The 25630-nt window shown below is 53.1% G+C and overlaps 1 protein-coding gene across 1 annotated transcript; it reads left to right on the forward strand.

Moving 5' to 3' along the window:
- Positions 1 to 2314: 2314 nt before the first annotated feature.
- On the forward strand, positions 2315 to 24968 carry ADA2 (adenosine deaminase 2). The gene is given in 11 exon segments (XM_060113650.1): positions 2315 to 2506; positions 2509 to 2691; positions 2693 to 3053; positions 3818 to 4043; positions 5202 to 5412; positions 18529 to 18656; positions 20003 to 20093; positions 21342 to 21450; positions 23888 to 24045; positions 24464 to 24666; positions 24869 to 24968. Coding segments are annotated over 11 exon segments (1962 nt in total).
- The last annotated feature ends 662 nt before the right edge of the window (positions 24969 to 25630 follow it).

Consider the following 25630-nt stretch of genomic DNA (forward strand, 5'->3'; position numbering starts at 1 on the left):
CCGGGTCATACAGGCACGGTGCACAGCGACTCACACCCCAGACAAATGAGCATAACCCACCTGCACACAGACTCACGCACACACACAGACACACGTGTGTGTATAACCCCCAGAAACGCACAGGCACACAGGTGGATGCTCACACACATGTAGAAACGTGCACATGGGCGGCCCCCCCTTCCTGGGCTGCAGGGAAGTGAAACCCCTTGGGGAAGTGAAACGGCCGGGAGCCTGGGCTTCCAACGGGCCACTGCGGGGACAGAGTCCACGATCGCGGTCTCCGGAGCTGCCCCGAGGTAACTGGGGTCTCCTGGGCGGGGTCCGGGGCCAAGGCATGTAGGTGGCTGGGGGCACTGCTGACTCACCTGGGCGGGGCCCTGCCCGCGGGGTGACTCCCGAGGGTGGGGTGGGGGCAGGGCAGCCTGGCTGCACCACCTGCTGCATCCCAGGGACATGACTCAGGCTCACAGATGCACCGATCCTTTCTTCTTAGCCTGCAAACAAGCTATTTTTGTAGAGCTTTTATGCGCCTTCTTTTTTTTTTTTTTTTAGTAATTTATTTATTTTTTATTTTATTTATTTTTGGCTGTGTTTGGTCTTTGTTGCTGCACATGGGCTTTTCTCTAGTTGCTGTGAGCAGGGGCTACTCTTTGTTGTGGTGCGTGGGCTTCTCATTGCGGTGACTTCTCTTGTTGTGGAGCACAGGCTCTAGGCACGTGGGCTTCAGTAGTTGTGGCGCGCGGGCTCAGTAGTTGTGACTCACGGGCTCTAGAGCGGAGGCTCAGTAGTTGTGGTGCACGGGCTTAGTTGCTCCACGGCATGTGGGATCTTCCGGGACCAGGGCTCGAACCCGTGTCCCCTGCATTGGCAGGCGGACCCTTAACTCCTGTGCCACCAGGAAAGCCCTACGCGCCTTCTTCTAAAAGGGAGGGAGGACATGAAGTGGGCGTGTGGACGGGATGACCCCTTCTCCCGCGCGGCTGGCTGCTTCTGACCTGCACTGGACACACTTCGGTCTGGCCGGCGGGGAGGAGCCCCCAGGTGCTGGGCACACAGATGCCCTGGGGTCCTTGGAGAGGACAGAGTGGGAGGTTTGGGGGTGGTGGCCCTTGTTAAATGTTATGGGGAGAGGGGACAAGGGGCGGGGCCCTTGGTGGAGGATGTTAGGGGGGCTAGATGGCTCCGTGATGGGGACGGGACACACGTCACTGTCCTTCTGCCTGGAGATTTCAGCTTTGGCAAACACTGTCATCTGAGGAGAGATTTTAGGACCTGATGAAGTGGCAGGGATTCTCCGAAAGCCCAGCTCTCGAATTCGGGGTCCAGCCCTGCCACGCTGCCGTCCCAGTGGATGACCATCTGGTTCCTTCTGAAAATCTCCCCCTGCGGTCCGGTATAATCATTGAATAAATACCTAGAATAATTGAGAGCCATCCCTGGAAAGGACCTTGGACAATGTGTCTTGATGATGACCAGACTTTCCATTTTTGTTGTATTGCTGTACCTCTATTTACTTAACATTTTTCTTTAAATTAACTGCTTTAAGTTTTTTATTCCACCTGAACAGGGATGACACATGTATCACACTTTGAGAACCACTGATGTCATCCAATTCACCCTTTTTTGCAGGTGAGGAAACAGACCCACAGTCATGACGTGATTTGCCCAAAGTCTCACCAAGACGTGCTAATTTGGGGCTGGGCCTGGGGTCTCCCCAGTTACAGTTTTGATTCTTTCTGGTAGAAAGTATCATATTCTCATGTGTGCAGAAACAATTCCTAAAAGTGGTTCCAGTAGTCAGCCCAGGTCAGGGTCCGCCCGCAGACCCAACCGGGGCAGTTCCTTCCTTCTTCCCTCAAATCCCCGCTCACTGGAGACCTGGGTCAGCTGCTCTCTGGAAGCTCCTGGAATCTTTTATGCTAATATTCTGAAATGTCAGGAACACATGTCGCTGTTGAGTGACTGTGCTGGGTGCCTGGCATGTCTTGCCAATGCGAGGGGGCAGGTCTTCAGTTCTGAGACAATTTCTTATAGTATTTATTTCCTTTTTTTCTCCCATCTATTTTTTCTTTTTCCTTGTGAAATGTCTGTTATTTGGGTGTTAGATTTCCTGAACCAATATTCTTCTCTCCTATTTTTGTCCTACTTTCTAAAAGCTTCTCTTCAGTTCCATCTTTTAATATTGCTAGTCAATGTTTTAAATTTCAGCATTCATGTTTTTAATTTCTGAAAGCTCGTTTTGTTTATTTTTTACACCGCCCTGTTCCTCTTTTAGGGACACACATCTTTTCTCATCTCTGTAAAGATGTTAACCATGGTTCTTCTGGACTTTCTTTCATTTCCTGTGCTAGTTCCTTCTCTGTGATATTTTTTAAGTTCCTTTGTCACGTTGGAGCCTTTCTTCATAAGCCTCGTGACCCTCTGCTCTCCGGTTGTATTTAGAAGTGAAACACTAAAACTCCGATGTCAGTGTCTTCCTGTGCATGTGAGCAGGGCTCGCGGAGGACAAGCCCTGGTCTGGGAGGCCTCATGATGAACTTTTCGGTGGGGAAACCTCCCTTGTCTGTACCCAGAGGTCTCTTCTCTGGGATTTCAGGGAAGGAGAAGTGTCGTGTACAAGCTGCCTCCTGGTCATCGGAGTATAGGATGGGAGGAGGGCAGTCCAGCTTCAACACTAAACTCTTCAGCTTGCCCCCTTCCCAAGTGTCCAGCAGAGCGATTTCCTCTTCCAGGCATCCCAATGTCCGTGTCAGGGCGGCCAGCCCTGTCCACCCTGCTGCTGGCCGTGGCCATGTCTTATTTCTGCTCGGCCACATCCGGAGACGAAGCACGAAACCGGCTGTTGATGAGAGAGAAGATGATGCGGATCGGGGGGCAGCTGGTGCTGAAGCAGGAGGAGGAGCTGGCCAACCAGAGGCTCGGGGCCCTCAAGGAGGCTGAGATTCTGGAGGCCCTGAGGGCGGGGAGCATCCCACCCAGCATGCACTTCTTCCAAGCCAAGAGCCTCATTGAGAAAAGTGCAGTGTTCAACATCCTGAAGAAGATGCCAAAAGGTAGGGGTCTAGAGGGGACGGTTCTGGGGTCCTGGGGACATAGGAGGTACTAAATTGGAGCCGGTGGTTCTTGTTCTGAGTGGAGCCCAGACTCCACTGGGGCCCTGAGCCCTAGTCCTTGCTGGTGGGCTGGGGGCGGGGGCTCCACGTGGCTGCCATCCACCCTGAAACCAAAACCCTGGCTCCAAGGGGACTCGGCCTCAGACAGATGGCAGGGAGGGGTCTTGGACATCACCAGGCATCCCTGGCAGGGCTGGAAGTCGTCCCCTGTAAGAACCCTATCCCTCCCTGCATACATTCTTCTAGCCTTTCCAGGGGCTAAGTTACCGAAGAGGATGTGTCCTGGATAAACAACACATTTCTAGGACTTCCCTGGTGGCACAGTGCTTGAGAGTCCGCCTGCCGATGCAGGGGACACGGGTTCGTGCCCCAGTCCGGGAAGATCCCACATGCCGCGTAGGGGCTGGGCCTGTGAGCCATGGCCGCTGAGCCTGCGCGTCCAGAGCCTGCGCTCCGCAACGGGAGAAGCCACAACAGTGAGAGGCCCATGTACTGCAAAAAAACACCCCCCAAAACAAAAAAAAAAACCCAATACATTTCTACTACTTCATTGCTACTGTCCACTGGAAAAAAAATGCACAACGTGAGAGCTGGGAGTTCAGTTTTATTTGGGGCAAAAGGAGGACTATAGCCTAGGAGACAGCATTTCAGAGGGTCCGGCACCCGCTGCCCTCGCCTCACCCCCACCGCCCCTCTCCCTGCAGGGGCTGCCTTACACATCCACGACTTCAGCATCGTCAGCATGGACTGGCTGGTGAGAAACGTCACCTACAGGCCCCACTGCTATTTCTGCCTCACCCCGAGGGGGACCCCGCAGTTCAGATTTGCTCACCCGACTCCCCCCACCCTGAACACAACAGAATGTCCCGCGTGGGTTTTGCTGGAGAAGTTTCGAAAGGGGCTGCCGAACGTCACCGAGTTTGACCACAGGTGGGTGGTGCTTCGGGAAGAACCCGTCTCGCACCTGCGCAGGTGGGGTTGGCGTGTGCGGTGTCCCCATGGGACAGACCCTTCTAGAAACGCCTGGCATTAAAAAAGTCAGGAGGCTTTTTCTCTTAACTTTATGGGATCCTTTGCTTCACCAAGGCATTCAACACCTTTCCCATCCGCAGCAAGTTCCTGGTACATTTAAAACCCGATTTGAAAAACAAAAAACCAAAAACCTGATTTGACCAGCGACACTGCTGCTGTACCGAACGGGATTTGCCTGGACCGTCAGTAAGGCCGGAGACAAGGGGATTCCCAGCTCCTAAGCCAAGAGGTTCCAGGATGGATGAAACAGCCTGAAAACTTGATGGCCAGCTCCCTAACAGACTTGTATACAAATATTCTAATAACTATTCTAATCGTAGAACCATCTACAGAGGGCTTTCTTGAGGTATTTCCTTGATGAGTAAGAAAATGCAGCTCAGCCTGCATTTTAAGGAGGCCGCCCAAGGCCACACAGCTGGTAATCGGCTAATCAGGGAAGTAAGCTGTGTCCTGTACTGCCAAGTCCACGATTATTTCCATCGGACCTCAGGCTTGAGTTTGCTGGGGCTGCCACAATGGAATACCACAGACGGGGTGGCTTAAAGAATACAGATGTATTTTCTCTCAGTCCTGGAAGCTGGAAGTCCAAGATCAAGGTGTGGGCAGGTTTCTCCAAGGCCTCTCTGCTGGGCTGGCAGACGGCCGCCTTCTCACTGTGCGCGCACCCCTGGGGTCTGGGACACCAGCCCTGCTGGGTCAGGGCTTCACCCTCACGACCTCATTTAACCGTAATTACCTTCTGAAAAGTCCTCAGCTCCAAACACAGTCACACTGGGAATTAGGGTTTCAGCATATGAATTTTGGGGACACAATTCAGTGCATAGCACCCTCCAAGGAGAGCTTGGTCTGAGATGTCCATTCAGTGGGGTCAGCCTGGCTAAGAGGCCAAGGGGGACAGCAGAGCCTGGCTGGTGGGAACATCCTGCCAGGTGTCTCCTGGGGAGCACTTGGAGGTCCCAGGGTGGGGGGCCTCCATCAGGGAGCCTGGGCAGGAGTCCTTCAGGCCGGAGTTGACAGCCTGCAGCAAGCCTCTGCCCACCCTTTGTATCCTGACAGCCTGCTGAGGAATTTCACTCTGATGACTGAGAACCCCCAGGCGACTTATGCAAACCAAGACATGGTCTGGGCCAAGTTCGAGACCATCTTCTTCGCGATCGCGGGCCTCGTGAACTACGCCCCGGTATTCCGAGACTACATCTCCCAGGGCCTGGAGGAGTTCTACCAGGACAACGTGCTCTACCTGGAGCTCAGAACCATGCTGTACCCGGTGAGTCCGTCTCTGCTCTCCTCTGCTCAGGCTGGACTCTCTGCTCTCACCCTGTAAGGCTTCACGGGCTCCCCACCCTAGTGCTGCACAGGAACGAGGGCCGGCTTCACCCCCAAGGGGCCTGGTGCCTTTCCGGAGGCCATGTGAGCAAGAAGCCCTGGGCTGGCCCTGAAAAACTGGGTACGTGCCCCTCACTGCCCGTCACCTCCCTTCCCTCGGGATCCCCACGGCCCAGCTCCCCCCACACGCATGGGGCCTGCTGATGCCTCGGCACCTGCCCTGGACTCTGGGCAGTGCCTCGTGCCCAGACCATCCTTGACTGTCTCCTTTCCTATCCAAATGCGCTACTGTGAGTCCCACAGGACGATGCCCTTGGTGCAAGGCCCGCTGAGCCTTTCATCTGGTAAATGGGTCTAGTTGCAGGTAGAGTGGGGTCTGGTGAGTTCCTGGGGGCCCTCTCTGTGGAGCACCGGGTCTTCTAGGGGCAACAGAGACATTTGATTTGACTTTGAGGAAGAAAGGTCAAAGAGAAAGAAAAGGAAAAGATTGAGAAGAGTCCAAAAGTATCCCAAAGTGTCAAAATATTAACAAATCGCTCACTAGGACCTTGCATGTTGGCCAGAAGCAAAGGGTGATGGGGTCTCAGGTACCTGAGACGGGCTGACCTCAGCTTTGCAGACCTGAGCTGGGGGAGGCAGCGGGGTGGCTGGGGCTCCAGGCTGGGGAGGCGTCCCACAGGGAGCCCGGGCGGGTCAAGTGCTGCCGAGAGAGGACCCTTCTGGTGGGTACGGAAGAGGACTTTCCTGAGGACTTCTGGGGGGAGGTGGGGATTGGGGGTTGAGGGAGTAGCCGGGGTACTGGAAGGCTCTTCCAGTACCTTTAAGGGGGCTCACAAGAGTGTGTGCATTGCGCTGTAGGGGAGCATACTCGCCCCCATAAGGGTCACTTTGGCATGTGGATTATTTCGAGCTGAAACAATCAAGGCCCAAAAGACTTAGGAAGAGACTTTGACCTTCCCCCTAAGTGTCTAAAAGCACCTAAAGGGCCTATTCTCAGCACAGAGCGGTACCAGAGTCTCTGCAGAGTCTATGGCCAGGTGTGGTCGGGGGACCCCTCAGGGCCTGGACACCAGAGTCCACTCTGTCCCACTGTCCCTGCTGGCCCAGCAAACATGTGTTTACCAAACACTTGCTTTTTATCACCCTGTGAATTGCCTTCCTCCCCTTTGAAGTCCCAAACCCCTACCCTCAACATCCTCTTTTGTCTTGAGCTGAAGATGGTATTTAAGGTGAGGGCTTCAGCCATTTGGGTGAGTGGCCCAGTCTTCCTGGGTCTCTCCCACGTAGAGCTGTTATCAAACTTTTGCTGGATTTTCTCCTGGTAATCTGTCTCATGTCAGTTTAATTCTCAGACCAGCCAGAACCTCGAGGGTAGATGGAAATGTCCCCCCTACACCCTGACAGTTGGCCAGTTGGCCTAGGCAGCTGGATTCAACCTTACTGGCTGGACAGCCCTGGCCCCAGGCTCCTGTGTCTCAGAGATCCTGGCAGAAGGTGAGAATCCTTATCCTGTCAGTCTGCTGGATCTCTGCCTGCAGGGGCTTTTGGAAACAGGAGTGCTAAGAGTCCTTTTTCTCTTTTCTAAAATCAGATTAGCAGGAGAAAATATTTGTGGAGCTAGTTCTTGGGCCTTAGGGCCTTAGGGCCTCTGGGTCAGTGAGTTTGGAAGAGAGCTCTGGGCTTGTGAATCCTTTTCCTCCCAGAGATGGTCGCTGTTTTTCTGTGTTTCTGTCTTTTGTGTTATAAGGAGGAAAACCATTGGTCTGATTGGTTTTACTTTTTTCTTGTTCTATGTCTTGAGAGTTTGGCCTCAGCACCCGTGAGAAAACTTTGCTGGTCCTGCCGTCCGGAAGGCGCAGGTACCAGGGCATTTGATGGCCAGTCGGATAGACTGGGATTCCTAGCTGTCACCTCTGGTCGGAAGCACAGGCCACACCTGGGCTTGCAACCAGCGTCCTTGTCCGACTGTGCCGGCTCCCGGGGGTTTGTCACAAGGGGCCTCTGTCATCTCAAACTTCACGGCCGCCTTTGCTTCCTTAGACCATCCTTGGGGGCGAACTTTCTGGAGCTCGTGAAGCTGCGTCCTTTGCACTCTCCTGCGACACCTCTTCTGTTCATGGTTAAGCCAACGGAAGCCTTATGGTGTGAGTTGGTATTACGATCTTACTGTCAATGGCCAGAGGATGGATACTTTGAACTGGAAAAACTTCTAAATTGGTAAATTTTTTAGAGACCTCTCCTTGTAAACACCTGTTTTATTGGTACCAATGTTAAGACCAAAAGGTTACCTTAACTCAAACGAACAAAATGGTTTGGGAAGCCGTATGGAATTCAGTGTCCTAGCTTCGCCTCATGGGTCTTACAGATGCTAATAAAAACGGTCCATTAATTAACAAGGGAGTGAGAAGAAGGGTGAGGTCGGGACTCTTTCCAACAGGATAGACATTTGTAAAGGGTCATTAAGGGAAGAGTCACAGGACTGGTCCCAGCAGTGTGGGAATCTATAGGTGGTTATTAAGAAATGGGATGACGGGCTTCCCTGGTGGCGCAGTGGTTGAGAGTCCGTTTGCCGATGCAGGGGACGCGGGTTCGTGCCCCGGTCCGGGAAGATCCCACATGCCGCGGAGCGGCTGGGCCCGTGAGCCATGGCCGCTGATCCTGCGGGAGAGGCCACAACAGTGAGAGGCCCGCTTACCGCAAAAAAAAAGAAATGGGATGAATACAATGGACATTGATGGGATTAAAACAAAGGTTTTGATAACAGCACTACCTAAGGCTGGGTGGGCCAAAGGGACCCCCCGCCAGCCCCCCCCAACATGAAAGGGCCCCAAACAAGTCCTCTCTCTTTCCCCCAGTTTGGAGAAATTTAAAGGCCAGGACGCAAAAGTGACACCTAATAAGCCAACCTGCAATCCCAAGGGCAACAGTCAGGCTGATTAACCAAGTTAAAGATTGACAGGAGGGCCTGGGTCCCTGGGCTGGACTCCGCACTGGGGACCCAAGGCTTTTGACAAAGGAGGGCGGAGGGAACTTCCCCTGACCACTCGATGCGGGAGCCCCAGGAGCTGTGGCACCAAAACCGCTCGTGGAGCCGAGTTGGGGTGTGAGGGCAGACAAGGTTTATAAAGCTTGGAATGTTTGTGGAGTGTTTGATGGGAACAGATGTGATGTCCAGCTGAGAGTGCTTCCCCGACAGTATCCAAACTGGTCCGTCATTCATCCAAATTATTGAGTGTGCCAAGGCCTTGCCACACTCAATAATTTGGACTGACTTCAAGGGGGGCACTATTTTGGTTTTGTTACCATATTCCATGGTCTTTGTTGGCTCAGAAATTTTACTGTTTGTACACCCAGAAGTAAAAGGGCTCCAGAGGACTGACACACATTGACCAAAGTCATAAGAGACAGATGTATACACAAGAAAGTCAGAATGCAGTTTTCAGAGAAAATTATCAATCAGACCAGTCACCTATGCTTCCACATCAGTAAATTCTCTCTTGAAGACAATTTTTTTTAATTGAAATATAATTGATTTACAATGCTGTGCCGGTCTCTGCTGTACAGCAAAGGGACTCTGTTTTACACATATATACATTCTTTTTTTTTTTTTTTTTGAGTATAACTGCTTTGCAATGTTGTGTTAGTTTCTGCCGCACAGTGAAGTGCATCAGCCATACACATACACGCATCTCCTCCCTCTTGGACCTCCCCCTACGATCCCACCCAACTAGGCCATCACAGAGCACCAAGGTGAGCTCCCTGTGCTAAGCAAGTTCCCTTTAGCTATCTATTTTACACATGGTAGTGTATTTATATACATTCTTTTTTTAATACTCTTTACCATTATGGTTTATCCCAGGAGACCGGATATAGTTCCCTGTGCTGTACAGTAGGACCTTCTTGTCTATCCATTCTAAATGTAAGAGTTTGCATCTCCCAGCCCAACCCCAAACTCCCCGGCCATCCCTCTCCTCCACCCCACCATGGCAACCACAGTTCTGCTCTCTACGTCTGTGAGTCTGTTTCTGTTTTGTAGGTAGGTTCATTTGTGCCATATTTTAGATTCCATATGTAAGTGATATCATATGGTATTTGTCTTTCTCTGTCTGACTTACTTCACTTAGTATGATCATCTCTAGTTGCGTCCATGTTGCTGCAAAGGGCATTATTTCATTCTTTTGATGACTCATATTCCACTGTATATATGTACCACATCTTTATCCATTCATCTGTTGATGGACATTTAGGTTATTTCCATGTTTTGGCTATTGTGAATAGTGCTGCTATGACCGTAGGGGCGCTTGTATCTTTTTGAATTATAGTTTTGTCCAGGTATATGCCCAGGAGTGGGATTGCTGGATCCTATGGTAGCTCTATTTTTAGTTTTCTGAGGAACCTCCACATTGTTTTCCATAGTGGCTGCACCAACATACATTCCCACCAACAGTGGAGGAGGGTCCCCTTTTCTCCACGCCCTCTCCAGCATTTGTTATTTGTAGACTTTTTTTTTTTTTTTTTTTTGCAGTACACGGGCCTCTCACTGTTGTGGCCTCTCCCGTTGCGGAGCACAGGCTCCGGACGTGCAGGCTCAGCGGCCATGGCTCACGGGCCCAGCCGCTCCGCAGCATGTGGGATCTTCCCGGACCGGGGCATGAACCCATGTCCCCTGCATCGGCAGGCGGACTCTCAACCGCTGCGCCACAAGGGAAGCCCTGTAGACTTTTTAATATGACCATTCTGATTGGTGTGAGGTGACACCTCACTGTAGTTTTGATTTGCATTTCTCTAATAATTAGTGATGTTGAGCATCTCTTCATGTGCCTACTGGCCATCTGTATGTCTTCTTTGGAGAAATGTCTATTAAAATCTGCCCATTTTTCGATTGGGTTGTTTGTTTTTTTGTTGTTGAACTGTATGAGCTGTTTGTATACTTTGGAGATTAAGCCTTTGTCAGTTGCAGCATTTGCAAATATTTTCTCCCATTCCGTAGGTTGTCTTTTTGGTTTTTTTATGGTTTCCTTTGCTGTGCAAAAGCTTGTTAAGTTTGATTAGGTCCCATTTGTTTATTTTTGTTTTTATTTCTATTGCCCTGGGTTGAAGGCAAATCTTAACTTCTCCTGAAGCCAAACTATCTGATATTTTTGCATTCGGAGTCTAATTTTTAAATCTTGGGTGGGATCCCTAAACTGACTCTATTGCCCTAGTTTGAGTTGAAGGGTCAGGGGACCCTGTCGTGGAGGCTGCTCCAGCCCTGAGAACCCGTCCTTCCGGTCCTGAGTCAGGGCCCCCTTTCCCCCACTTCCAGGTCTCTACTCTCCTGTGTATCCTGGATGACTCCCTTTTCCTGTGGTATGTTCACACCTCCTTGAGGTCGGCCCAGGTGAGGGTGTGCATCTCCACCAGGATCTGGTGATTGTTTGCCGGTTTAATGCTGAGCACAGACCTGCATACCTATTTCTGATTATTGGGAAGTGGGAGTGGGCCTGACCTTGGCCCCCAGGAGAGTCTTCGTCAGCCTTGTGAGCAGAGTCAATAAGTCCTGAGTACAAACGATCCTTTCAAAAGAAAAGAGAGGGTCCAGTCCCCCTTCTACTAAGAGAAGAATTTCGGAAAGAGATGAGCTGGCCCTGGACTAGCCTGTGTAGGGTGGAGGACAGTGCATCTCCCAGAGCCATTAGCCAGTGCCCTGTTTGGCCTGAAATCCCTTCCTTCGCCCAGCCTGGGCCCCGCCCCCTAAGCCCATTCTCCTCTGGAGTCTGGTTTAAGCCCTGCCTCCACACCGCGCCCCCCCCACCTTCTTGGGACTGGCTTCCTCTCCTTGAATCCCTGTGTGTATGTCAGCCCTGGTTTCCCAGCTAGGGAAATGGCTGTGAGTCATTTCAGACCCGGCAGAGTCCTCCAGAGACTCCAGGGGTGATAATCACGCTTAGGGGTGGTAGGTGTACATGGGACTAAGTTGGAGGTGCTCTTTGGACCCTGACCTCCCAGGGTCCCAAATCTTGGGTCTTGGGTTGGGCTAGGAAGCTGCCGAGTTAACTAGCTAAACACCCCTGTCCTCTGAACCCCTTGGTTCCAATGCAGATGATCTGACCCAGGCCACACTTCAAGACCTTTTGAAAGCACTTTATCTGCATTGTCTCCTTTGAGCCTCACAACCTGCACTTTGCAGAAGTGGAAACTGAGGCTCGGAAAGGTCAAAGAGCCTGACCCAGGCCATGTGGGCAGTAAGTAGGGACGGGACAGGGGCTGGGGTGCTGGGTTTTGAGAAACCCTGTGGGGCTACACGCATCTCAAAAGGAGCTCCCCGATGGGCTTCCGGCCTGGGGGTGTCGCTTCCTGTGGGCACATCCTGGCAGCTTTCGCAGAGTGGGGAGTGGGAGGGAGGCCTCCCCTTGGGGAGGGGCCTTGGGCTCCTGAGGGGGAAGGGGAGAGGAGGGAGAGAGGTGCGGAGAGAGGGTCTGAGCCCCTGGGGAGGTATTTGGGGAAGCTGCAAGGAATTGGACCTTGCTTCCTCCCCCCTCCCCCCTCTCCACGCCCCTTGGGGACACTTGGCTCTGGGGTCTGCCCTGGGGACCTGCCCAGCTAGCCTCTCTCCCCACCTCCTCCGGCACCCAGCCAGGGCTCCTTGAAGGTGGAGGGCGGCCAGGATTTGGGCTGGGGTGAAGACTAAGGGGGATGGGATTTGCTGTTTGCTCTGGTCTGACCCTGGAACAAAGGGCCCTTGCAGTCCGGAGTCTTTGCCTAACGCCCCCTTAGCCAGAGTAGGGGAGCCATCAACACATTAACAACTAAAAACGTCTGCCCTGGAATTCTTTTCTGAGCCCCCTGCCTCCCCCGCCTTGCCTGTGGGGCTAATTCAGGGCCTGGGATGATGTTGATGGACTATCCCACTGCCCAGCCTCCTATTGTGTCACTAATGCTCCATCACAAAGGCCACTCACCCGTAGCAACAGTTGCTAGGCGGGTCTGATCTCCTGGGCCCCATCCCCGCCCCCTCGGCCGGAATCGGAGACTCAGACTGGGTCGGGCCAGCCTTCCGAGAGGAGCTCCCAGGGGATTATGCACAGGCGCTAGCCCAGCTGGCATTTCCCCGTGGGCGGTCTTGGGGGGGACACGTCGGGGGCCGAGGGAGCTCAGGATGGTCGTTCGCGGACGGCTTCTTGGATGCCGTCACTTGTGTAACCAGCGGTCCTAGTGCTCCCCCTACCCACTCCCAGGGCTTTGTCCTGGATTCTTAGCGGAATCCTTCATTAGAAACTCCACCTGGCTTTTTGCTCTAGTGACCCCGTGTTTCACATCATTGGTGTCGCTCTGCAGAATCCTGATGGCCGCACTTTCCTACCACGTTAGGCTGTGGTTGTGCTCTTAACAGGGCTGTGAAATTGACAAAAATGGTAGATCTTCAGCCTAGAGGTGAATTATTACATGGGAATCACCTGGGCGAGTTTAAAAAACCAGGTTCTACCCCCAGAGAATCTGATTTAATGAATCCGGGGTGGGATCCAGGCATTTTCTCCTCACTAGGTGGTTGGAGACTTTGATACATCGCCCCTGCACCGCGATGCCGCCGACCCCCAGCCCCCCACTCCAGCCAGGGAGCCTCAAAATCCTCATCTGTAACATAAGACCTACTTAACAGTGCAGTTTTGAGGATTAAATGAAAGCTCTTGGCTTATGCCTGGCACATAGCAGAAGCTCAGTTAATGCTTTTTAAGTGAATCGGGCTCTAGAAGTGAAAGCTGGTTGTATTCGGAACTAGAGCTTCTGAGTCCTAGTTTCTGATCTGACACAAACTAATTGTGTGACCTTAAGCAACACTGCCTCCAAGTTTCCTTTCTGTTCCGTCAGCTTCAAATTCTTTAATTCCATAATATCATAGACAACGGGAATTTGTAATCTTATACTAGTTTATGAAAGTAGTATGTAGTTTGAATAACTTCCCCACAAATTTACACTGCCTCAAGTAAACTGTAAGATTTGAGATAATCTAAATTGAGTCCAATGTGTTTTTAATCCAAGGGGGCTTATTATAGGGACATAGCCGCTTTTGTATCACTGAGCCTTAGTTGAATGACAGACCCCTTCTTGTACTTACAGGTTGTTACATTCTTAAATGGTAACTCATCTTCCTAGGACAACTGCAGATTTGAGTTGTTTTTCTGCATCTGGTGATAGGTTGCTAATAACAACACTGTATTACTAGTTATCATTTCTTTTTTAAAATTTTATTGGGGTATAGTTGCATTACAACGTTGTGTTAGTTTCTGCTGTATAATGAAGTGAATCAGCTATAGGTATACACATATCCCCTCCCCCTTGGACCTCCCTCCCACGCCCCCCATCCCACCCATCTAGGTCCCCACAGAGCACTAAGCTGAGCTCCCTGTGCTATACAGCAGGTTCCCACTAGCTATCTTTTTTACACATGGTGGCGTATTTATGTCAAACCTAATCTCCCAGTTCATTCCACACCCCTTCCCCCACTTTGTTCACATGTCCATTCTCTACGTCTCTGTTTCTATTCCTGCCCTGCAAATAGGTTCATCTGTACCATTTTTCTAGATTCCACATATATGTGTTAATATATGATATTAGTTTTTCTCCTTCTGACTTAACTTCACTCTGTATGACAGACTCTAGGTCCATCCATGTCTTTACAAATGACCCAATTTTGTTCCTTTTCATGGCTGAGTAATAGTCCATTGTATACATGTGCCACATCTTCTTTATTCATTCATCTGTCGATGGCCATTTAGAGGTTGCTTCCATGTCCTGGCTATTGTAAATAGAGCTGCAGTGAACATTGGTGTGCATGTATCTTTTCGAATTGCGGTTTTCTCAGGGTATATGCCCAGTTGTGGGAGTGCTGTGTTATTATGGAGAACAATATGGAGGTTCTTTTAAAAACTAAAAATAGGGGCTTCCCTGGGGGCACAGTGGTTAAGAATCCGCCTGCCAGTGCAGGGGACACAGGTTCGAGCCCTGGTCTAGGAAGATCCCACATGCCGTGGACCAGCTAAGCCCGTGAGCCACAACTACTGAAGCCCACGCACCTAGAGCCGAGAAACCACTGCAATGAGAAGCCCACGCACCGAAACCAAGAGTAGCCTCCACTCACCGCAACTAGAGAAAGCCCACGCACAGCAACAAAGACCCAACGCAGCCAAAAAGAAATAAATAAAATAAATTTATTTTTTAAAACCCCTAAAAATAGAACTACCATATGACCTAGTTATCATTTCTGAGTGCTTTACAAATATTAACTCATTTGATCCTTGCAACAAGCCTCTGAGGTATGATTGGTTTGGAATATATTGTATCTCACTGGAGCCTGAACCCTGAAGGCTGACCACAACCTCAAACCAGCTGAGAACTTTCCTCTGAGGCTTGGCTTCAGAGCCTGTTCTAACTGCACCAGTGCGGCTGTGAGGGGCTGCAGGTCTCACACTGGAAAGGGTCTCCACTCCTGGAAGTGGGGGGCTCTTGAGTTTTCAGATTCCCATCTTGGTGCTCCCATCAAGGCTGCAGTTTCCTGGGCAGAGGCTGGAGGCCAGAGGGGCATGAGCTTAGGGCCTGGGCGGCCCCAAGGGAGACTTACTGGGGTGCCGGAAGACCAGGAAATGAACTGGATGCGCCTTCAGCATCTGCCCTTGTGGCTCTCCGTGCCACGGGAACTAGCAGTGGGACCGCTGACAGAATCCATGAGTGGAAACCACCCTGAGTGCAGCCCCATCAGGCCTCCGTGGCACCTCTTGTGTAGCCATGCAGACTCGATTAACCTGCCAGGGATCTTCCTTTAGACAGAATGTCATGTGTTGATCTATATATTTAAGTTCCTTTCTTTTGTCTCCTGTGCCCCTCCAACATCTGTCTATCCACCCATCCCCTAAAACGTGCCGTGTGGGACTTACTTTTTTTTTTTTTTGGCCGCACTGTGCAGCAGGCAGGATTAGTTCCCCAAACAGGGATGGAGCCCACGCCCCCTGCAGTGGAAGCGTGGAGTCCTAACCACTGGACCGCGAGGAAAGACCTAGCACTTTTTTTTTTTAAATTGAACTCTAGTTAGTTTACAATGTTGTATTAGTTTCAGATGTACAGCAAAGTGATTCAGTTACACACATATATATGTATCTATCCTTTTTCAGATTCTTTTCCATTATAGGTTATTGCAAGGTATTGAGTATAGTTCCCTGTGCTGTACAGTAAGCCCTGTCTTAGTATTTTTAAAGCTGCAAGTAGGGATTTCCCTGGTGGTCCAGTCGCGCTTCCACTACAGAGGGTGCATTTTCGATCCTGGGTCGGGGAATTAAAAAAAAAAAGAAAAGAAAAAGGTGCAAGTAGACAGCACTCTTCTTAGGTTAAAGCTTGTTTCTGGAGCTCCTCCTCTGGTCCTAGGAGAGGAGGTGGGAAGGTCAAGCGACACGGACCCCGCTCTCAGGGATCTCCGACCCAGTTGGGGTGTCTGGACAGGTGACTTGTAATGACGGAGCAGTCAAGGCACGGGGCAGAATTCTGTCCTTCCCTTCTGCAGATCAGGTGGGTAATGCCAAGATGACGTCAGCTAATAATTTTGGGTTGAGTTAATACAATGGTTCTCAAACTTTTACTCACAAAATCTTTGAGGATCCTAAAGGGCTTTTGTTTATGTGGATTATATCTACTATATCCTGTACAATATAACCAGTATTAGAAACTAAAACTGAGAAATTTTCAAAGCACAAGCCTACACAATTACACCATCTATTTTGTGTCAGAGCAATATTGCCATATATGATGCAGCTTCTGGAAAATTCTGTACACTCTGAGAGAATTAGAGTGAAAAAGAAAACATCTCGGGCCTCCCTGGTGGCGCAAGTGGTTGAGAGTCCGCCTGCCGATGCAGGGGATACGGGTTCGTGCCCCGGTCTGGGAGGATCCCATATGCCGCGGAGCGGCTGGGCCCGTGAGCCATGGCCGCTGAGCCTGCGCGTCCGGAGCCTGCGCGTCCGGAGCCTGTGCTCCGCAACGGGGGAGGCCACAACAGTGAGAGGCCCGCATACCGCAAAAAAAAAAAAAAAAAAAAAAAAGAAAACATCTCAACATTTTTATGAAGACAGTTTTGAATTTGTAGACTTTGCAAAAGTCTAGGGGACCCTAAGCGGCTCCCTGACTATCCTTTGAGAACTGCTGGAGTACAGCATCAAAGATTTGAAGATTCTAACAGAATGCCTTGATCAGTAACAAGAAAAGCATTCTTTAAAAAAATCCTTTGGGGACTTCCCTGGTGGTGCAGTGGTTAAGAATCCACCTGCCAATGTAGGGGGCATGGGTTCGAGCCCTGGTCCGGGAAGATCCCACATGCCACGGAGCAACTAAGCCCCTGCACCACAACTACTGAGCCTGCCCTCTAGAGCCTGCAAACCACAGCTACTGAGCCTGCGTGCCACAACTACTGAAGCCCATGCACCTAGAGCCTGTGCTCTGCAACAAGAGAAGCCACTGCAATGAGAAGCCCACGCACCGCAACGAAGAGTAGCCCCCGCTCACCACAACTACAGAAAGCTCGCGCACAGCAACGAAGACCCAACACAGCCAAAAAAACCCCACAAAACTTTGTAAGTAGGAAAGGAAGAAAATAAGTTTCCTTTACCTTCTTACGTTCTGTTCTTGGGATGTGCAAATTAAACTGACAAAAGCAGGGCTTCCCTAGTGGCACAGTGGTTAAGAATCCGCCTGCCAATGCAGGGGACATGGGTTCGAGCCCTGGTCCGGGAAGATCACACATACTGCGGAGCAACTAAGCCCATGCACCACAACTACCAAGCCTGCGTTCTAGAGCCCGTGAGCCACAACTACTGAGCCCACGTGCCTAGAGCCCATGCTCTGCAACAAGAGAAGCCACCACAGTGAGAAGCCTGCGCACCACAACGAAAAGTAACCCCTGCTCACTGCAACTAAAGAAAGCCGGTGCATAGCAATGAAGACCCAACACAGCCAAAAATAAATAAATAAATATATTTAAAAAATAAAAAATAAAATAAACTGACAAAAGCCACATTAACAGGAGAAAAGGCATAGAAATTTTATTTGATGTTAACGTTTAATTTTTACGTGCACGGAGACCTTCATAGAACAGAAGTGAAGACCCAAAGAAGTAGGTAGACCAGGTTCTTATATACTGCAGTATTTTAACAAATGGTGAGAAATTGTGGAAAAGCAATAAGACAAAGGAAAAAAGGTGTGGGCTTCCAGGTGCAGTAAATTGTGGGGAGGTAAGTGTATGGGGGAACTAATAGAAGACAGGGGTTATTTTAGTCAGGTTTGTCTGTTCAGATCCAGCTTGGATCCCAGTTTCTGTCTCCAGTGATAAGGGCTGTTCTCCTGGAATATGGGGGCTGGAAGGGGGCGCCTTCACAGACAGAAACATAAGTCCTGCTCTGAGGCAGAAAGGAGGGCACAGAGCTCTGTCTGCTTTTGTGCTTCTTAACTGCCTTCAGCTCAAAATAATCCTTATGTAAAAGTGGGATCTTTGGGGGTAGCACATTCTGATACCCTTCAGGACCCCCAGTGATGGACAAGCAAAAAGCCTGCATTTCCCCTCCGCAGCTTTTCTCTTGTGTCACCTACTGTGCACCGCTGGCTCTTCCTACTCTGCCCCTGACCATTGCACTCTTGGTGTCCCTAGTGGCTTGGCCACCTCAGGGGTCCCCCGCCTCGGGGTGGGAGAGTGGGGAGATGAAGTGGGTCCTTGGAACACCCTTTGTGGCTTGTGTCCTGTCCTCAGCGAGCCTGTTCCTCATTCGCTGCACAAATGCTTACTGAGCACCGACCACGTGCCAGGCACTGTTCCAGGTGCCAGGACCCAGCCCTGAACAAGAGGCAGACACCCCAGCCTCGTGGCCCCAAAGAGCATTATCCCATTCGGGGCTGGGACTTCTGGTCAACCCCAGAGGCCGTCACAGGCACTGAACAAGGAAATCACAGAGTCCAACCTAGTTTTGGAGACTGTTGGCAGTTGGGACTGGAGATCTGCCCTGCTCACCTCTGACATCTGGTCGGGACCATGCTTCCCTCGCAGGTGTATGAACTGAACGGGACGGTCTACAGCCCAGAGTGGTCGGTGAGGTTGTACGAAGAAGTGGCTCATAATTTTGCAAAAGAGCATCCTGGGTTTATTGGAATCAAACTCATTTATTCGGATCACAGGTGAGAGCGAGCATGGCTGAGGCTGAAGCAGCTAGGAAGAGATGGTGGGGGGGAGGGAGAGGAGAAAGGGGTGAGGAGGGGCTGGGAGGCTGGGGCTAGAGCCCCCGGGGACTCCACGTGCCGTAGCGGGAGTGCAGAATCCACTCTGAAATCACGACCAGGCTGGAATGAAGAGCTGTGGCAACTTTCCAGATCATTCCAGGCTGTGAATGGGTCATCAGTTATGGGTTTAGTGTTTTTGCCTGAATGTTTTTTGCTTCAATCTGCGGCTGGGTTCTGCCTCACGGCAGCCACGTCTGTGTGGAGACCTCTGTGTGGGAGCTGCAAAGAAAGACTCACCCTTGCCCTAAGCAAGAGAAGGAAGCCTACGGCGGAATTCGGGTTTTACCGAGGAAGGGTCTCCCTTTTGTCAAAAAGCAGCCAGTCTGGACCGTCGGTGCTGTGTCCAGCTGGAGGGTTTGGGGAGGGCGGACCCCACCTGCTCAGCCCCCCGCGGGGGGAGGTGGGAGGGCAGTCAGACCTCCCTGGAGCCCCCTCCCCTCCTGGTGAGACTTGGGGCTGCCGGAGCTGGTGGGCCAGGGTGGAGCCGGCAGTGGAGGACGGTGGAGGCTCCCGGGGGCCGGGGGCAGGAGCGTGGCTGCACGGCGTCCCCTTGGCGCTTGGGACAGAGGCAGCTGCTCCCGGCACAGAGGAGGGGCGGGCAGGTGTGGGGCTCACAGAGCCAGGGATGGAACAAGTGGGCCAGTGCCTCGGCCCCATCACGGACTTGCACCTTTTCTCTTTGTGCTTCCGTGGTGTCACTCCCGCCTTTTCCCTGCCCTGGGCTGGAAGGGAGAGAGACGTGCGGGAGAGAAGAGACACTTTGGTCGTGTGGTTTCTGCAGTGCCCAGGCCTTGCTGACGGAACCAGGGCCCAGGCCCACCTGCCCTGGCAGGGACTGGGTGGCCTGTGGTGTTTCACAGGTGCCCAGGGAGCAGTGGGCTGGGCACATCCAGGACCATCCTCTCAGGGATGCGGGGCAAGCTTCGGGCATGGCTGCTTTGCTTCAGCCAAATGCAGACAAATAAAACTGCGTTATTTGTTTTGACCCTGTGGGTCCCCGTCCCCACTGGCTTTCCAGAGCCTATGCTCTCTGTGGACCCCGTCGGAGTCCTTGAAAGGACGGATTTGGGCAGAATTTCTCCGTGATGTGGCACTTGGTGGGCACAACATCCTGGATGGGGCGGGGTGGTGTGGGAAGGGTGGCTGGGTGCCCTGGATGAGGCCAGACCGGCCGTGAGGGGCGCTCACGACACCCACTGGCCCTGAGGAGCCTGCGCCCGTGCTTCTCTCCATCTCTCCCACAGGTCCAAAGATGCGTCCACCATCACGAAATCCATCCAGACAGCCATGGAACTTCGAGCCAAGTTCCCCGGGATGGTGGCGGGGTTTGACCTGGTAATGGGCCCAGCCCAAAGCCCTCTGGGAAGAGCTGGGTGGCCGGCACCACTGAGACCCTCCCTCGGGGCCTGGGGGGCGGGGAAGGGAGAGCAGAAAAGTTCAGAAAAAGGCTAGAAAGGGAAGCTCCAGAACAAGGAAGGGCCAGGATGAGGGGCTGCCCCCCACTCCCCGGCCTCCGCCCTGCTCTGGCCTCAGTGCCCACGACACATCGCTCTTCAAGCTGCAGCCCAGGGCTGGGGTGTCTGGAAGGAGACACGGGGCTGGGCCTGAGCGCACCATCCAGGATCCAAAAGCGGCCCCGCCCCCTTCACCCCAGCTGTTTCCAAATCCCCCTTACCCCCCTGCCCCAAATAACAACCAGGCCACACTTCCAGGTGACAACTCCTTAATCTCATTAAGAGGCTAAATTAATCTAACTGGCTAAATGCACCCCTGACCCCCTCTTCCAGAATCTGCACATTTTACTCGAGACTGTGCTGAAGCCCTTACTTTCAGACCCACCAGGGCCCCCGAAGCGGATCTCAAGGAATTGTTTTCTTTGGACCAGTGTGTCCTCCTGGGGTCCTTGGGGGCTGCACAAGGGATCCGGCCTCTCCATCCCCTTTTCCCCTCTGTGCACGGCGCCTCCCGACCGGTCCCTACAGGACTCAGGTGCACCAGTCCTCGAGGGAAGCCGGGCTGGTGTTGTTCAAAGGGTCGGCTCCCGAGCCCCACGTTTCCTGGGGTCTGCTCTCCGTCCTGCTGCGCTGAGCACCCAGCTTGTGTTAGCACGAGAGTGTCAGTGCTCCTCCCCGCTCTCTCTCCCAAGGCTCTCTCACTCCCGCCCCTGGGGGTGGGGCTTCCTTTGAAGAGCCGGACGCTGAGGGACTCTGCTGGGAGCTGCCAGGCCCGGGGACCCCAGGGGGCGAAGGCCAGAGTCCTCCCGACCCTGGTCTAGGGCTCAGGCTCTCCCGCCCTCTCTGTCTCTGTCTCTGTGTCTCTCTGAGTCTCTCTCTCCCCCAACAAGGAGCTCGGGCTGGAGCGCAGGGCTGGGAAGGCCGTGTGCAGGACACCACGCAAAGGCTGGGAGGGTCGAGGTACAGCCTCTGAATAAGGGGGGAGTTGTTTCGGGGCAACGCACTCTCTTTTTCTTTCCCAGTCCCGCGACTGGTCCCTCTCAAAAGGCTGTGTGCCTGAGGCCTCAGCAGTGCTGGCAGGCACAGGGCTGCAGGGCACACCAGCAAGGTCCCCCACTCTGTCCTGCAGGTGGGGCGAGAGGACACGGGCCACTCCCTGTATGACTACAAGGAGGTTTTGATGATTCCAGCCTCGCTGGGCATTAAGCTGCCTTACTTCTTCCACGCCGGAGAGACAGGTGAGCCTGTGACCCCGTCGGGGACAGAGGGGGTGATGGGCAGGGGCCCTGGCCATCTCTGAGGGCACAGACGGGACACCGGGAAGCGGACTGACAGCCCCAAGGCGTCTCGCGGCACCTGTCCCTTTCACGTACATGATCACATCCGTCCTGACAGCAACGCCCAGAGAAGGAGGGCGTTTGTGCCCCTCACATACATTATTCCCAGCTCTCAGCCGGTCCCGCCAGGAGGGCGCTGTTACCCCCATTCACAGGTGAGGAGCCCAAGGCTCCAGCCAAACACGGCAACTGGTCCACAGTAAGGAGCTGGGAACATTTCTGATGATCTCCTTTTTATAAGGCATGAACTGTGCTTCCGGGGTGCTTCCGTGCCACCTGCAAAGTGGCACGCCAGAGGGTGGTGGGAGAGGGACTGCGTCTGGGAGGCCCTGTCCACATCCACCAGGCTGAAGGGGGGACCCCACCCCACTCAGGCAGCCTGGCTGCCCTTGTTTCTGAAATGCCATCCGCCCAGCCATGTCTCTGCTCCTCAAAGCTCAGTCCACGGGCTCACTGGTCATCGCTCAGCCTCCAGACATTCCAGACCTTAAATAAAACATGTCAACCCTTGGGCTTCCCTGGTGGCGCAGTGGTTGAGAGTCCGCCTGACGATGCAGGGGACGCGGGTTCGTGCCCCGGTCCGGGAGGATCCCACATGCTGCGGAGTGGCTGGGCCCGTGAGCCATGGCCGCTGAGCCTGTGCATCCAGAGCGTGCTCCACAACGGGAGAGGCCACAACAGTGAGAGGCCCGCGTAACACACACAAAAAAAACCCCAAAAAACCATGTCAACCCTCAGCAGAAGCAGCACCCGGTCACAGCTGCGACATCAGATCCCAGGGAAGGTTTGCGGGGCTTAGACCTGCTGCATCCCGACTGGCACCCCTCAGAGCACCTTAGGCTCCTGCCACCCGAGAAGACCTAGGAGAAAATGGCAGAGCCGTGGGAGCCGGGATTTCACAGCCGGGCTCTAACCTTGGGGTCTCGCATCATCTCCCAGAGGAAGGCTCCTGTGCACTAATCTCTTATTTACTTATTTATATAGGCTGCCCCGGGTCTTAGTTGTGGCATGCGAGCTCTTAGTTGTGGCATGCGGCATGCGGGATCTAGCTCCCTGACCAGGGATCGTGGAGTCTTAACCACTGGACCACGAGGGAAGTCCCGCCAGGGAAATCCCATGTTAATCTCTTTTTCCTGACATTATTTTCAAGTTCATTTAGATCCAAGCTGTTCTAGAAGATTTAAAGAATTGTTTGTGGGGATGGGGAAGTGGAGATGGGTCAGGGGGTGTGTGTAGTGGGGGCGTTAGCCTTGAAGACGGCGTGGTTTGGTTGGGAAAATCATACTCACCTCTGTGAAATCATCTCAGTTCCAAGACGCATGGTCCTAGGAGAGGATTTTGCCAGGACTTGGGTATTTGATACCTTTATTTAAAAAGAAAAAAATATTTGAAAAGAAGTATTAGTTAGGAAACTAGTGAAAATCCACCTGAAGCACATGCCCTCACCAGCAATGGGAATACTTGGGTTTCATTCCCAACAGAAAAGTGGAGTTTTCACATTTCACATGTGAATCAGTCAGGATGCTTTTGGCATCCAAGCATGGGGCCCTCCCTCACACCTGGGTCTCACAATGAGGTCTTCTGTGATCTCCCGCAATAAGCAACCTCTGCTTTCTTTCTCTGTCTGGGATTTCACCCCACTTGGTCACAGATAGTGAAGTCACAACCAGGCGTGACCAAAGAGGAGCTGTTTCCTCCAGGGCACCTCCTTGTACGGGGCGGGGGGGGGGGGAAGCTGCAGGAGTCCTCACCCACACCCTCGCCCCCAGGCTGGCAGACTCAGAACTGCCTTGCTCACCTCCAGCGAGGCCCTGCCAGCGGAAAGCTGCCTCGGGGTGGCTGGTTCCTGCCGGCTGTTGCCATCCTGCTACGGGTTGTCCCAAGAGTTCTGTTAAAGATAGAAATTAAAGTACGTACAAATCATTATAGTGACCGAGTCTGCAGCACATTCTTGTAGAGATCCTACACATAAAATTCCCAGAAAACAGCTCTGGAAACAAACATGAAATGGAAAGAAAGAATATGGACGGTGGGTCGGGTAGGCCAAGGCTGGAAACCCAGCTTTGCTGCCTCCTACCTGAGGACCTTTCCTGAGTGTATAAAGCCCGTGTGGGTTTCAACTTCCTCAACTGTTACATACGTACATACATACATACGTACCTATAGGCAGGCCGCACCTCTCTTCAGCATCGTCATAAGGAAAACGTGTGCGCGTGTGCGCTCTTGTGTTAGTGTTCATTTCTCTTCCTTTTCCTGCTTGGGGAGTCTGGGCCCTTCACCTGCAGATGGTCTGTGGGTCCCATCCATCCTAATGAAGACCCACCCCCTTTATTCCTAGACTGGCAGGGTACTTCCGCAGACAGAAACGTTCTGGATGCCCTGATACTGAACTCGACCAGGATTGGCCACGGGTTTGCTTTGAGCAAACACCCGGCCGTCTGGGCTGAGGCTTGGAAGAAGGACATCCCCGTCGAGGTCTGTCCCATCTCCAACCAGGTACGCAGGCTCCCTGGGGCCGGTGGAGGGCACTCTCCTCCCCCAGCCACGACCAACATTTCTCCTGCGTAATCTCTCCGTTAACTCCCTTGGTTTCTCTGTCCCTCCACTCTCTCACTCCCGTTTGTGAAGTTATGTAGGAATGGACTTTGCCTAAACCGTTCTTAGTAATGAGGGTCCCCAGTGGGGCGGGATTGTGGGTGAAGCTGTGAACAAAGCTAAAGGGGCCCGGGACGGACACGCAGAGGGTAGTGTGGGGTCCCACTGCCGCGCAGCTGCTTGGGGCTTTGTGCTTAGGACAGCTGCTGCGAGCAGGACCAAGAGAGACCAGATGTTTGTGGAGAAAACGAGGAATCGCACGGCCTCACCTTCCTCGTGACGGCTCTTCATGGATGCACGGTTGTCTCTGACTGGGCAGGTTCTGAAGCTGGTGTCTGACCTAAGAAACCACCCTGCAGCTGTGCTGATGGCCACCGGGTACCCCATGGTCATCAGCTCTGATGACCCCGCTACTTTTGGAGCCAAAGGCTTGTCCTATGATTTCTACGAGGTCTTCATGGGCATCGGGGGGATGACGGCTGACCTGAGGACACTCAAACAGCTGGCCATGAACTCCATCAGGTGGGTGTACGTGTTCTCCTCTTTGGTCACCGCCTGTGTTGACCGCTGCGAGGTTTGGGCGGAGGCCTGAAGCTTTCCGTGCGCTTCTCCGCATCGTCTCTTAGCCTGTGACTGCTCTCGGGCTGGGGACATGGTGCCCTGCCAGCATCCGAGGTCCCCTCCCGCCCCTCCCCAGGCTGACCCGGGCGCCCCTCCCCCACAGGTACAGCACCCTGTCGGAGCCGGAGAAGCAGTTGGCCATGGCGACCTGGGAGGAGAGGTGGCAGAAGTTTGTGGCCCAGCTGGCAAGGGGCCCCAAGTGAGGAGACGGCCGGCTGTCACACGCTGCCTCTGCTTCCCTCTGCCCCGGCCTCACCTTCTCTCAGCCGGTCCGGAACCCAGGGAAGTCACCTCCGTCTCTTTACCAGAACCGACCTGCGAAGGCCACCCTCCACCTCCACCTTGCCCCACCTCTCAGAGCCTCATCCGTGGACCCCACACACCTCGTGGAATGTCCTCCCTCGGCCTCAGTGACACAACCCCTCCGGGTTCCTGCTTCCCTCCGGCCGCAGCTCCCGGGGGTCCCCGTCCCCAGGCTCCTCTCGGCCTGATCTCGGGTGGGCGTCCCTCAGCTCAGCCCTGCGCTCTTGTCTCGGCTGCTTCCCTCCCCTTTTCTCTCTTCACTCCACACTCTTCTCCTGGGTGGTCTCGTCCACTCCTTCCCTTTAGAAACCACGTACTTGTGGATGATTCCCAAACCTGTGGATGCTTCCCAGTCGATACACTCGATGGCCCATAGGAGCCTCGGAGACTGGCTCCGAGCAATGCTTCCCTCCCAGGCGTCTCAGTGACTGGCATCTCCGTCCACGCGGCGCAGAGGTGGTCAGAGGAGGCCTTGCTGCCCCTGCTCACCCGCCCTCCCTCCACTGCCGCTGCCTGCCCTCCAGCCGCTGTACACACTCTGGCCTGACTCACAACAGTCCCT

The sequence above is a fragment of the Mesoplodon densirostris genome, chromosome 11 (assembly GCF_025265405.1).
Source record: "Mesoplodon densirostris isolate mMesDen1 chromosome 11, mMesDen1 primary haplotype, whole genome shotgun sequence".
In the NCBI taxonomy this organism is placed as follows: domain Eukaryota; kingdom Metazoa; phylum Chordata; class Mammalia; order Artiodactyla; family Ziphiidae; genus Mesoplodon; species Mesoplodon densirostris.